The 14,393-nt window shown below is 49.4% G+C and overlaps 1 protein-coding gene across 15 annotated transcripts in view; it reads left to right on the forward strand.

The window, feature by feature from the left end:
• Nucleotides 1–13,293, forward strand: part of CAMK2G (calcium/calmodulin dependent protein kinase II gamma) — a 163,689-nt gene extending 150,396 nt beyond the window's left edge. For 8 of the 15 annotated variants that reach the window (XM_030569655.1, XM_030569661.1, XM_030569660.1 and 5 more), the window contains 4 exons: nucleotides 3,101–3,176; nucleotides 4,232–4,326; nucleotides 5,457–5,702; nucleotides 10,627–13,293. In XM_030569655.1, the coding sequence (XP_030425515.1) occupies nucleotides 3,101–3,176; nucleotides 4,232–4,326; nucleotides 5,457–5,689 (404 nt within the window). In that variant the 3' untranslated portion in view covers nucleotides 5,690–5,702; nucleotides 10,627–13,293. Of the gene's footprint in view, nucleotides 1–346; nucleotides 473–3,100; nucleotides 3,177–4,231; nucleotides 4,327–5,456; nucleotides 5,703–10,626 lie in introns of all 15 variants that reach the window. The other 7 variants (XM_030569650.1, XM_030569654.1, XM_030569657.1 and 4 more) reach the window with 3 other exon arrangements.
• Nucleotides 13,294–14,393: the final 1,100 nt, after the last annotated feature.

Below are 14,393 nucleotides of genomic sequence, written 5' to 3' on the forward strand. Positions count from 1 at the left end.
CACTCCTCCTGCCTTAGATTTGTGGTGATTTGGAGCTCCTGCTCATTTCCCCCCATTCTCCCCTGTGCTGCTCAGTCACTGACCTGAGAGGGTGGGCTGCTTCAGGGCATGCCAAGCCCTTTGGCATCAGTGAGATTTCTGCTGTGCTCCAAAGGGTTTTCCCTGCCAATGTCCTTCTGAGCATTGTGCAGCCCACATGACGTGACAGGAGCCAGCCTGGAAGATGGGGCATCTGTGTGGAGATAGGGGCTGGGGCTGTGTGGTGTGCTGCTTTGTTGGTTTTATTTTGCATTCTGTTGTTGTTTGGGTTTTTAGTATTATTTTAATGCTTACGTTTGTTTTGCAGCCACGCAGTCTTGTGAGGAGAAGCTGCTTGCCTGGGACAGCCCAGGGCAGACACTGGAGTTAGAGCGTGCTCAGTCGGAGCCTTTGCTAACTCCCGTAGTTCCGTTTGTACTTAACAGTGCAGCATGTAAGTTAGTGGTTGTCTAGCAGTAGTGAAGTAGTGAACTAATTCTAGACATCTAGTTACCCTCCTCTTCTTCATCCTTATGTGCCTTGTACTCTGGGTCCTTGCTCGAGGGGGCCAGTTGCCCTTCCATGCTACAGCTACAGGAGTGACCTTTGTAGCCAGCTAGAGGCACAGTCACATTGAGTAACATGGCTCAGTTCACGTTCACATACAATAGTTTCTCCCATTGCAGCTGCCAGCTGCACTTGTATGAGTGCATTCTGGGAGACTCCATGCAGATGTCCCATACTTCCTCAGCAAGGGATGCAATGCCTGAAGGACATAACTGGGGCACAAGCAGCACGTGGGGCCACATGCTCTGGAAGGGATGGTCAGCCCAAACCACTTACATAGGCATGGTTATTGGGTTCCAGGTACACTGCAGACCAGTGTGGGGAGCTGGTTGCAGGAGGACAGCTATGTTGTGGAACACACGGTCACTATCTGCGTGTGAACCATGCTTTGTGTGTGTGTGTGTGTGTGTGTGTGTGTGTGTGTGTGTGTGTGTGTGTGTACACAAGCCACGTTTAAAGCCAACCATGCCTTGAAGTGACTACAAACTTGGTTAAAAGTTGTAGTGTGGGCAAGGCCTTAGTTACTGTGGTGTGTTCCTCACTTGTGGAGATTCTCCCCTAGCGTTGCCAGGTAGTTACAGCCATGTGAGCCTCTCACTGGCAGCACCCAGACAGTATCATCAAAGGTGTGTGTGACAGTACATGGCGGGAAGGGTTTCAGTAGACTGCTCTTGTTTGGTCCTCAACTACCCTTCCTAGAAGAGAAAGCAGGGGAGGCCGTGCTGACTTCCATCTTGACTGGGAGGCAGAAGTGCCTTGCTGTGTGAAAGCCAGGGGGTGCCCACCCTCAGAGGTAAGGGTACACACCACCTTGTCGCCGTGGTAGCTCAGGGCGTACAGTAAACACCAGGGCACGGCACAGTGTTGTGTACTGGCTTTGTGTGGAGTGAATGTTGCTGTGTGCGCTGAGCTGGAGACCCTCTGAGATGAGCTAGCCCAAGGCTCTTGGGGCTTTAGGCTTGTTCACTTATCCCAAAGGAGATCTTTCTCTGCTCTTCCCCAGCCACTGGGGTTCCTTTTTGAGGGGCTGTACTCTCTACACTGGGTGGGAGACCCCATTTGTCCTCATAGGGAAGAGACACCAAATGACTTGCTCATGAAGCATCATTTCATAGCCAGTGTAACCCAGTGCACCCTCTTGATTTATTTTCCATGCTTATCGGTGCACAAATAATACACTACGCTACAGTACACCAGCCCCACTGCCAGGACCTGTTCAGTTACATTTCAACCAGTAGCTTGAGGTCATCACAGTATCTGTGGGGAGCTGCACAGCAGAACTTTCTTGGTGGATCTCAGAAGTGGGTGTGGTCACCTCTCACACCAGCTGAGATTACCCTTTTGCACCCTAAATTGGCCAGTTGGTGTTAGAAGTGTGTGGGGGGATGGGTGACTTCAGATAGCTGGTGACAATAGCAATGCTTAGGTTATTTATTTTGTAGCTTTACAGATATCACCTTGTTGGCACATCCGAGAGAGTGCCAGCAGTTTATACAATACCTTCACTTACAAAGCCTGCGGGGAGGAGGCCTTGGGTATATGCGTAGATGCAGGCGTGTGTATGGGGTATACGGATGTAGCGCTGGGATCAGTGTGTACTCAGGTATGCAGACTCCAAAGGAAAGATTAGTTCTAGCGAGCCCCTAGGGACTGCTACTGAGTTGTAATAAAGTCCATTGCGCAGGCTTTGCTTCAGTGCTAGGTGCTTTGATATCAGTGGTAAGGATGGCAAGATGAGGGGGGCTGGGCTGTGTACAGCTGACCGGAGAAAATAGGTGTGCTGGCCAGAGGACTGGGACAGCAACAGGCAGTAAATCCAGCCACGTGAATGTCAGCTGAGCAAAACTAGGTGAAGTGGCAGTGCTAGTCGAGTGTTGAGAGCCCTGAAGCCAGTTACAGGGAGCTGCGTGCAAAACATGGGCTACTGCGGGGGGGATGAGGCCTAGCCCCATAGAGCCAGCAATCTGTTCTGCTTTAGCTATCTCACTAGCTTGTGGACTCTGTCCCTGCGTGTGTCGCGATGGTATGTTTGCAGCACTCGCCATCTGGGGAGTGTTGGTAATGGTCATAGGTAAATTGCTGAGGGATTTTTTTGGCCGGCTTGATCTTGTTGTGGCCACTCCTATACGAGGATGTCATGGATGGGGGGCTTCCCTTCCAACAGCTGGTACCAGGTTTTACATTTTCCTTTGCGTTGGCCTGTTCAGTGACCGGGGCCCTTCCTTGCAGTCCTTGGAAGCAGCCTGGGCTGTCAGGGGACGATGAGGCTCCTGGGACAGGCCTGCTTTTGGAGAAGAAAATTAGTATGAGACGATGTCTTTATTCTCCTTCTCCCTGCATCCTGGGGTCACCATTTCCCTTTCATACCACTGACCACGTAGATGGCTGCCATTACCACGCATCTCTGAAGTGCAGGAGCACCTCCTGTGAGATCAGGGCCAGTAGGAGGTGCTTGATTGTCTCATTTCCTTCCACTCAAGGCAGATACATAGTTATCTTTACTTCTCGCCCACAGTGCGCAAACAAGAGATCATTAAGATAACAGAGCAGCTGATTGAAGCCATCAACAATGGAGACTTTGATGCATACACGTAAGTACGGTGTCACTGGGCATTGAGTTTCTACATGCCAGCCTGTGGGTGAGAGGCAGAATGGCCCCTGCCCTCGAGCGAGGCACACAGGCTATCCAGTGCAGTGGGGAGCCATCCAGGCAATAGGGCGGAGAGGGTTATGCTTCCCACTCTGACAACTGCAGGTGGGGGGTTAGAGCCAAGGGGGCTCTTTAAATGAACACTTGGTACCAGGAGTAAGGCAGATACCAGGCAGCAGAAAGAGTTACCGTCAAAGGAGCACATCTGGAAGTCCTGTGATCCAAGAGCCGAGGGAGATGGGGATGGTCGGTGGGGGTTGGAAGGAGATAGGATTGAGAGAGAAACTGTATGTGATACATGCTTGGATGCTTGACTGGACCACAGAACAGAAGGAAACACACCAGCTCTGGGTAGTAAACATGGATCTCAGTCCCAGGCGAGTGGCGTGTCTGAGTAAGCACAGGGAGCTAGCAATACGGCACAGAAAAATAGCCCCAGGACTTTGGGGCTAGTCCGAGAAAGGGCCGTCACGGAGTGTGGGGGAGACAAGGCCCTGCGCCCCCGGCTTCCTGCGATTCACCAGGACTCTCAGCCAGCCTGTAAAACCGAAGGTTTATTTAGATGACAGGAACACAGTCCAAAACAGGTCTTGCCAGTACAGACAACAGGGCCTCCTTTAGTTAGGTCTATCTGGGGGCCCCAGGGAGGCCACAGCCCCGTTGGGAAGCCCAAGCCCTGTCGGGACGCCCCTCTCCATTTCCCAGCCAGCTCCAAACTGAAACCCCCTCCAGCCCCTCTTTTCTGGCCTTTGTCTCTTTCCCAGGCCAGGAGGTCACCTGATCTTTTTGTTCACCTTTAGCTATCCCCTTGCAAGGGGAGAAGGGCCATGGCCATTTGTTGCTAGGAGACAGATTGTCAGCCATTTATGCACACTGGAGACTTTTAATGGATAGGGGAAACTGAGGCACCCACACAGTATTCACAAGGGCAACAACTCTGAGATGTTGATAAGGGGGTAAAATCCCTAGGGCAAGAATATTCCTTTTTCTTTGCAGGAAGATCTGTGACCCGGGCCTGACCTCATTTGAACCCGAAGCACTGGGGAACCTAGTCGAAGGGATGGACTTTCACAAATTTTACTTTGAGAACTGTGAGTGGGCAGATTCCAGCAATGCCAGCAGCCCCCTCCTCCACACCTCTCTGCCCTATCTTGGGAAATGGCTGCAGTTCTCTTAGACTGTCCATGGACACCAGGGTTTAATGTGGGTGAACTGTGAAGGGTTATTAAGATCCAACACTTTCTCTCCTCCCTCATTGAGGTGTCTGTTTCCCTCATTTCTCTTCACCCTGGGAGTGGAGCTAGTCTGGCACAAAGTACATTGTTGGAGTGGGAACCGATTGTTCAAAGGGACCAAGACACTGGTTTTCCAGTTAGTGTAAAAGGGGAAAGAGACGCTAACCCAGCTCAGCTGGAGAACCCTGCCCAGTCATACAGGTGGGAGGGGTACTCCCTGTCACACATGCCAGGGCGCAGCTCTTTGCAGTGTACTGCTCTCAGAATTTCTCCAAGTTGAGGTCCCACACGCTTGGTTCAGATCCCAAACCATGGTGAACCCTTTGGTAACTGGGTCAGAGAGGGGACACCTTGTCTGTGTGGCTGGGAAGGCAAACCCAACAAATGCCCTTGTGTGGGTTTGTCCTTCCCTTAAATAACACCGCTGTGGCTTCCTGTCCCGCCTACATCCCCAGGAGTCACCGCAGTTTGGGGCAAGGGAAGTGAGCTGCTATCCTGAGCTGCTGAGGTGGCCGATCTTGGGGAAAGGGCCGCTTAGCACACACTGATCCTTGGCTTGTGAGGTGAAGGGGGCCTGGTCGCTTCTTTCTCACTGTCTGCATGGCAGCCCTGGAGTGCCTGTCACTCACTGAGGCCTGCTGGTGCCCAGGGAGGTCCTGGCTAGCCTTAAAGGATCCTCGCTCACAGTTGTGCTGCAGGTAATGTCTGAGAATGAAAATGACCCTTTAACTGAGGTGCTGGCAACACTGATGCCTGGACTATGGAATGTGCTCTGTGCAGAGCAAATGGGAGCTGAAGGATCAGGAAACGTTAGGGGTGAGGGTTTTGATTTTGGGGAGGAAGAGAATTGGCTGGGTTGTGCCTTGGGAGTGTTGGGAGCAGGAGGTGCTGCGGCCTAGGATGCAGGTGGGAGGAGAAGGAAACGGGGACACTAGAAGTAGTGGTGTGCGAGGCCTTGAAGCTGATGGTTTTGTATGTCATCCCAGTACTGTCCAAGAACAACAAGCCAATCCACACCACCATCCTGAACCCCCACGTCCATGTCATTGGTGAAGACGCAGCCTGCATTGCCTACATCCGCCTGACTCAGTACATCGATGGCCAGGGCCGGCCCCGCACCACACAGTCTGAAGAGACCCGCGTCTGGCACCGTCGCGATGGCAAGTGGCTGAACGTCCACTATCACTGCTCTGGGGCCCCTGCCGCTCCGCTCCAGTGAGGATCAAACACAGGTACGCTCCAGCAGGGAGGGGAGATCACTTACCACGGGGCCATGGCGGCTGTACGTGGCAGTGAAGTATCGGAAGCCCAGAATTTTGAGAGGCCATTAACCAGGCTTTGAGGGATGCTCGTTTACTAACTGGCTGCAGGCAGAGTGGAGCTAAGATAGTGAAACGTTTCCCTCAGCCCTCTCTCCACCCCAGGTATCCCTTTTCCTGAGCGTGCGCCATAAGGAGGTGATGAGCTCGCTCTGTTGGCAGATGGGAGTCACACTCTGCAGGTATAGCCCCTTACCAAGGGTCTTAGAGTACTACAACCGCTTGCAAGGGATACAGTAGTGCTGGGCCAGCCTTCCCGGGGCCGCCAGGCACTAACCTGGGGCACTTGGGTCAGGTTATGCACTCTGGCCTTGGACTGCAGAGGGAAGGCATATGCCTGGCTCTGGGGTGGGGGTGGGATTGGGTTCTTGGCTGTAGTATGCTGGGCTTCGCCTCTCTGGTCTTGGGGTGCAGGCAGGTCCCATTGCTAGGCAGAAAATGTAATGAGGTCTTGGGAGATTATTTAAAGTAGGAACATGGGGAGAGTTGCCCGAAGAGCAAGTAAGTCAGACATCGATCTTTTCTAACAATGTCAGTCACACAAAGGCAAGGAACCAGGGAAAGAGCAGACAGAAATTACAGCTGAACAGAGGTGGTCAGGTTGAGATACCAGAGGTAAAATTGCAGAAAAGTAAAAGGGTGTTAGACTGAGGAGTTGAGTACAAATAGGTATTCAGCCCCCACATGCAAACTATAAACATCTGCATAGCAGTGAAGAACATAAAAGCAAACATATGTGAATGAGACTGCCTGGCAATGCAAGAGAACTTGATGTGACAGGTGCTCCAGGAGCATGAGGCAATGCTAAGTCAGCGGGGTACTCCTAATACCTGGCTATAAACAATACAGGGAAGGACAGATGAGACTGGGGAGAGAGGTGGCGAAGTTGCTCCAGAGCTTAACAATTCCCTAGAGTTTTAATGAGGCAGTGTCAAAGTAGAGAGGACCATAGACTACAGTCTATAGGGATACAAATCCCAAGCCATAAGAATACAAATATATTACAGTGTTAATACTGGCTTTCTAATCAGCAAAAGGATTTTGAGTGTACCAAGAGAGAGATCGAAGGCAAATAAAGCTAATGAAATGGTAATATTGGGCAACTTGAACTGGCCACATACAAAATGGTCAAACATCACAATGGAGCAAAGTTTGACTAATCAGTTTGTTGACACTGTCAAACAATTGCTTCTTGGAACAGCTGGTTCTGAAGAATACCAGTTTGGCTCAGATATCTTTTTGAAGCTTATTATTTAGTCATGCTGGTTTACTTATCTTCTTGCATTCTCTTGGGTTGAGATGTGTGCATGCCTTATGCATCCTTTCTTATGTGTGCCTATGTAGCTGTCATGCTGAGTCCAAGAACTGAAGTTTCCTAACAGTAGAATCTTTTTGCCTAGATTCCTCCCTTTTTTAAAAATGCTTTTTTCTAAATTGAGTGTCACCGGCTGAGGTTCTCTATGATTTCTTCCCAGAGGATGTTGAACTTCATTATACCATTGTCACTGTTACTAAGTGGCTTAACAACAGTGATGTCTTGAGTGTAGTCCGGTGTATTGCTTAGGACTAAGGACTTGTCTACACTTAAAATGCTACAGTGGTGCGGCTGCACTGCTTCAGCTACCTATGCCAACGGGAAGGGCTCTCCTCTTGGTGTAGGTACCCCACCTCCCTGAGAGGCAGTAGCTAGGTTGATGGGAGAATTCTCCTGTCGACTTAGCACTGTCTACACTGGGGGTTAGGTTGGTTTAACTGCATCACTCAGAGGTGTGGATTTTCCACACCCCTGAGCAACACAATTACACCAAACTAATTTTCTATTGTAGACAAGGCCTAAATCAAGAATAGCTTCTCCTCCAGTGTGTTCTAGAACAGTTCAGCAGTAATGAAGACAATGTAAGGGACCATAAATTATGCCAAGCAGTATGTCTGATGAGAACTGGGAGGGCTAAGATGAAATTTGAAGAGCAAGTAGCCAAAGATACAAAAGCAATAACAATTTCAGTATATCAGAGGGGGGAAGCATTGGTGGATCCACTGGATTACCAGGGAGTAAAGGGAGAAAATGAGGAGGATAAGGATATTGCAGAGAAGCAGAATGATTTCTTTGCATCAGTTTTCACCACAGGGCATGAGCCCTGTCCTGCACCTACTTTTTTCTGGTAACGCAGATGAGGAGCTGTCAGAGACTGAGGTGTCAAAAGAGAAGGTGCTGGAACAAACTGGATAAATTAAGGAGCAACAGGTCACCAGACCCACAGGGTTGCACCCAAGAATTCTGACGGAGCTTAGGAATGAGTACTCCTGGGGGAATTATGTGCCACTACGTGCATACAGAATTTCTGTCCCGTGTAGATTTCTTTGCTTCCCTGCAGAAAAATGACTTTCTGACAGGGGAAGCAAAGGGAAGCTGCAAGAGTGATCACACGCCCCCGCCCCAGCAGTGCAGGCATGTCATTTTGGGTGCCTGGAGCAGTTGGTGGAGAAGTAAATCATTGCAAGGGGAGGGGAAGTAGGGCTGGGGGGACACCCCCTGTCCTCCCAACCCCAATGAATCTAGACCCCTTCCCCATACCCTGACTCCACCAAGTCTCACCCCCTGCATCCAGAGACCCCCCCACTGAGACTTCGGAACCCAAAGCCCCACCCTCTATGCACCTGGACTGCCCCATTGACCCTCCTCACCTGGATTCCCACCCAGCTGCACCTAGACCCCCACTGAGCCATCCAGACCCCCACCCCCCGCGGAGCTCCATCCTCCCTGCTGAGCCCCAACCACCTTCACCTGGACCCCCCTGGCAGAGTTCCATTGCCCCTGCACCCGGAGCACCCCCACCCCATGAGCCCCTGTGCATCCAGATGCTCCCCCACACTGCCACACACACTGAGCTACTTGCACCCAGATTGTCTTACACAGAGGCCCCTCACCCCACACCTGGATTCCTCCACACTTGGATCCTTCTGGATTGAGCCTGCTTGCCCACACCTGGTGTTCCTGGTGCAATGCTGCTAACCCGGGTAAAATGCTTCACCTGCTACTCCTGAGGGAATTCTGCACCAAAATATTAAAAATTCTGTGCCAAATATTTTAAAGTTCTGCTAATTTTATTTGTCAATAAATGTGGAGGTTCCAGCATGGCAGTGGGAGCTCAGGCCACTGGCTACACAGAGGTGGGAGATCACCCTGCTGTCCTCCCCCAGTTCCCCGAACACAAACTTGGTTGTGAGGCTGCATCCAACCCTGACACAGCACAAGGGCTGGGCCTGCCCCAGAGGTCTGTGTCCGGAGGAGAAGTGTGGGGGAGGACTGCAGGGTGGCCGCCCTCCTCCATGCAGCCAATGGCCGATGCTCCCCACTGCCATGCTGGAGTCTCCATATTTGGAGAATTCCCTCAGCAGTAAATGAGGAAGCTGGGTTATTTCTCACTAAAATCAGCTGCTGGACTGGAGGGCTAGCAAATGGTATAGCTATATTTGGAAAAGGTGCTCCTGGAAAGGATAGCCCTGCAACCCTCCCTTTGGTAACAAGTCACGCTGGCTGAAACAATATTGAAACAAATTATGAACCAGTGTAAACTGCTTGCCCCCATTGCTGGGCTTTACGTTAACTGTCATCGCCCAGGATAAAGGCTGTGGAATTATAGACAGCTGTCCGCAAACATGCTCAGTATAGAGCAATGGTCAAAATACACTGAGGTATTAAGATGGAGGAGTGGGATGGAGAATAATTCTAAAAATACTGTAATACCATAATATACATTAGTGGTACACTCTCTCCTGGAATACTGAGTTCAGTTCTGGTCACTCCACTTTAGACAGGATATAACAGAATTACAGGGAGTCCAGTGTTGAGCATAATTTAGACATATGAGAACCTCCATGTGAAGAGAGAGGCAGAGAAGAATTGGACTGTTACCATAGAGCGGAGGGGAATCCGAGAAGACGTGATAAAGGTATCCAAGGTGGGGAGTAGTAGAGATGAGGTAAATCAGATAGATAGTCCTAGTTACCTTTTCATGATACAAGAATAAAAAGCAGCAAGTTTAGAACTGCTGAATGGAAATCCTTTTTTTAGCACAACACACAGACCTTGGAATTCATTGTACAAGACATCACTGAGGCCAGCAGCTTAGCAGGACCCAGAAAGAGACTGGTGGTTTATACAGATAGTGGGGACATCCAGAGTTACCTGAGACAAGATTTAAAAAGAAAACCAAACAGTATGCAGGGTTATAAACCCACCTCCACCAGGGCAGGAGCTGACCTGTAACTCAGGGTGAGGAAGCAACTGCCTCTATGAGCAGGTCATTCCATAACCATGCGCTTTGGGGTGTCTCACACCCTCCTCTGAGGTGTCTGGGGCTGGGCTTTGGACTCCAGGTTTGGTATGGTCCAGTCAGACAATGCGTTCCACACTGTCCCTTGTCGCTGGAGTGCTGGGATTCATCTTCCCCTCCTCTAAAGCACCGTGTGAGGAGAGTTTCCCTCTGCTATAACTGGGCCCCATAGCAAAGCAGCAACTGCAATAGCAGTGTCCCTTCTCACCGTACCAGTGGAGATTCATCCTCCAGCCTGGAGTACAGGGAGTGGATGGGAAGGAAGGGTCCAGTCCTGGTGTGTTGCAGGGGTGTACCTTCCCAGCCCAGCTCAGCTGCGGACTGTGATATGAGGTGTTCCTTCCTCTTGGATCACTCGTAGCATTTTCTCCCTGGCTGGTATGCTGTGGGAGAGTTTCTATATAAATTGTGCAGCTAACTTTTGGCTTTATTTCTCTTCCTTCTCCCACCCCGTTCTTTTCTCTTCTTTCTGGGTGGACATGGCCGCCTCCTGGTTGCAGCAGCTTTTGGAGATACACAGCTGGAGGGCAATATCTTCTTAGCAAGCAGCTCTGGAGTGCCTGAGTGACAGCGACAGTCATGTCCGTTTTGACCTTTAAAAAAAATTACAAATTATAAAGCGGCAGCAGCCAAATGCACGAAACCCTGCATGCATCTGATGCTCCGGGCGCTGCCACCTTTCTGTTGTTTTCCATGGATCCATCGTGTCTGTTTCTGCTGTACGAAGGTGTTTTTTAAATCTAAGAGAGACGTTGTTTGTATTAAAAAATAAAATAAACCGGAATAATGATAAATAAATGACAGACTGTCCAACACCCCCTCCTCCAGGGCTGACAAAATGGCATCAACTGGAGCATCTTTCAGAAACCGAGTGAGGGGGAAAGCAAAAGGGAAGGCGAGAGAGCGCGAGGAGGAGCCGGCAGCTTGAGCAGCGGATTGCTGAACTCTGCTCCACAAAGGCAAGGTGGAAGCTAACATTGCATTCAGGTTGTGCTGTGACTTTAATCCGTGAGAGGTGGCGAGGAGACACTGGAGGGGCCTGAATGAAGAATGGGAGGGAAAGGTGGAGGAATGACACTTCTCCACTCCCCACTGCCCAGCAGACTGACTTCAGCCCGAGTTTCTTCTTAAGTCTTCAGCGTGGTGCGGATGCTGTGGAAAGCTGGCTGCTCAGTCGCTGGAGCCCACAGACTTCCTAAAAACGAAATAGGATGTCGAGTAAAACCAAGGCTGGAAAAGGGGACTATAAAAAAATGGTTTAAATAAAAATATAAATAGGAGCTTGCTCTTGAGAGATCCTGGTTTTAGAAGTGGCCACTCTCTGGCCAAACACGAAGGTTTGCGGCTAGCTGACAAAAGAAAAGTTAAGAGCAAAGGTTTTTAGAGGAAGAGGGTACGTGTATGGGATTTCTTTTATTGCTTTTCTTTTTCTTGTAGTGTAGCTGGGATCCGCAGTGCTGCAGAACACATGTTCCTTAGGAAGCAGATGAGAAAACTAGTGTTATGTTCTTTTATGAAGACTCACGCATCCACCTCTATATGATGCATCATTAACTTGTGTTTGATACTGAAATATATGCACCCATAGAATTAAGGGGCTCACCGGCTTCCAGTTTGATTTTTGTTTTGTTTTGTTTTGTTTTGTTCTCTGGTAAAATAGCAGAGGGAGCCAGAAACCCAGGGCAGGTGCTTCTCCCCCCATCTGTTCTGTAAGTGTCATGTGTCCTGGTGTTCTTTTGGCTAGCTTTTCTGTTTTTTCATGTTGGTGATGTAATTCAGAGAACAATCTGCTCAGAATCTCAGCAGACTGTAGACAGAGGGCTTCAGGCCTCATGATACAGAGAGGAAAGGTAGTTACTACAGACCTTCTGATGCTTGTCCTTTGGGCAAATTCATCTTCCTTCCTTTGTTGGGGGATGCTGTCCAGTTCCTTTATTTGCTAAAGGGGAACGTTGAATTATTTTGTTGACTTGTCATGAATTAATCCTGGCCAAGAGAAGCAAAAGGCCTTTTTAGTAGACTCTCTTAGAGCCCACTAAGAGGCCCCCTGATTTCTGTGTCCTGATCAAGAGGAGGGCAGGGACTTGGTCATTATTGTGGGATACTGGGATCAGCTTTTAGCTGAAGTCTCTCCAACTAAAAATCACTAAATTTGGTCCTGGGGCTTTACGGTTTGTTATCCCTACCCTGCTGAGGGACGGAGTAGACAGTATATTAAAAGAAGGCAACGTTGTAATGGGTTCTAAGGGAAAAGGAGGGCTACATTATACCTTGATCCTTTTTCAGTGGAATGATGAAGGACCCGTAAGCTATAGCACTAAGTGGAGTTACTGCCTTGCTCTGGAAATCCCTCCACTCCCTTATAAAGGAAGACCCTTAAGTCAATCCCACCCCCTGACTAGAGCAGCTAATCCATGGTGCAGGAAAAGGCCATTCATACTTCCCAGGGTTTGTCTGGACAAATAGTTTTCTTCCCCCACCATCCCAACCGCATGTGTGGGTGAGGTGTGGGGACTGAGACAGGAGGGGGTGAACACTGTCTCTTATCGTTTTGGAACATTTTTAGGAGGGCACTAAGCTAGAGAGTCAGGTGGAGAGGAAAAGTTTTGATATTTTATTCAGATTTTAAAAAAAAAAGGCCATGCTGAGAGCGAACAGGACATTACAATTATGCAGTTTTCAAAAGAGAAATACAAAAAGTTATGCATGCCTTCTTCAGGTCTGATCTTTCCTTGTCTCTTTACCTATTGATTATTAATGATTAAAAAAGATCCTCTGTATTTAGTAACTGCATCTTTCAGAGAAAACTTAACAAATGGTTGGGTTTTTTTGGTTTTGCACAGTCTTGGAGACAAGCTCTCTGTTTATTCTTTTAAGTTAATGAGAACTTTAGCTTGGTATGGCCATTATCAGACATAGCTGTACACCTTTAGCATTCTTAATGTTCTCTTATGGGGCTAATATAAGTATCTATATAATATATATTATAAATATCATATTTTAAACAGGAAATGGAAGGCGTTTGCAGAATTTTTGCATGATATAGAAATAATTAAAACAAAGTTTAGCTAGTGTTTGTTTGGTCTGAATGTTGGTAGAATCTTCATAGCTTTGTTACAATGAAACCTTGAACTGAATATATTTAATAAAATAACATTTAAACAGGGCGTAAAGTTGAATGGCATTTCTTTCTTCTCTGTACCATGGGTCAATGTGGCTTTGAGGCTTTTGGGACACAGTCTTTTCTCAGAGCTGTGTTTTTGGAGCAGCAAATCTATAGGTGGCATTTGTGATCACATGTGATGCTTCACCTAATGTACGTGTGGGTCTACATGCATAACAAAGAAATGGTTGCTGACCTTCAGAAAAGACGTGGGCAGTGGAACCTTCGGGAGTAAGTCCCAGTAGTGTGGTCCAGTGATCCTGGACTGGGCATCCATCAGCAGACCTGAGTTCTCTAGCTGACCCTTCCACTGACTTGCTGTTTGGGGACATCCGAGCCTGTCACAGAGTGTGGGGGAGTCCGGCCCTGCACCCCTCTTCCTGGGACCCACAGTGACTCTCGGCCAGCCAGTAAAACAGAAGGTTTATTGGACAACAGGAACACAGGTTACAGCAGGGCTTGCAGGCACAGTCAGGACCCCTCCCCCGAGTCCTTCTGGGCTTTCAGGGTGCTTGGATCCTAGCTAGGATACCCTGAATTCCGCCCACACAGCCCCAAGCCCAAACTCAAACTGCTTCCTCCTGCCACTCCCTTCCTTTGTCCCCTTCCCGGGCAAGGGTGTTGACCTTTCCCCTCCCTTACCTAGCTCAGGTTACAGGCTCTGGCATCGTCCATCCCCTAAAGTCCTCCCCTGCTCTCCCACTCCCCACACAGACAGTCCCTACTGCATCACATCTCTCCCCCCTTCGAGACTGAACTGAGCGGGGTCACTCTGCCCAGTGACCTGGGGAAGTTCAGGGTCCCCTCTCCGGGACAACGCATCCGCTGTCAGGTTGGCACTTCCCTTCACATGGACCACGTCCATGTCATAGTCCTGCAGGAGCAGGCTCCACCTCAGGAGCTTGGCGTTGGCTCCTTTCATCTGGTGCAGCCAGGTCAGGGGAGAGTGGTCGGTGTACACGGTGAAGTGTCGCCCAAAGAGATATGGCTCTAGTTTCTTAAGGGCCCACACCATGGCCAGGCATTCCTTCTCGATGGCCGTGTAGCTTTGTTCCCGGGGTAGCAGCTTCTTACTCAGGTACACGATGGGGTGTCTCTCCCCCT

This window comes from Gopherus evgoodei, chromosome 7 (genome assembly GCF_007399415.2).
Source record: "Gopherus evgoodei ecotype Sinaloan lineage chromosome 7, rGopEvg1_v1.p, whole genome shotgun sequence".
Taxonomy (NCBI): domain Eukaryota; kingdom Metazoa; phylum Chordata; order Testudines; family Testudinidae; genus Gopherus; species Gopherus evgoodei.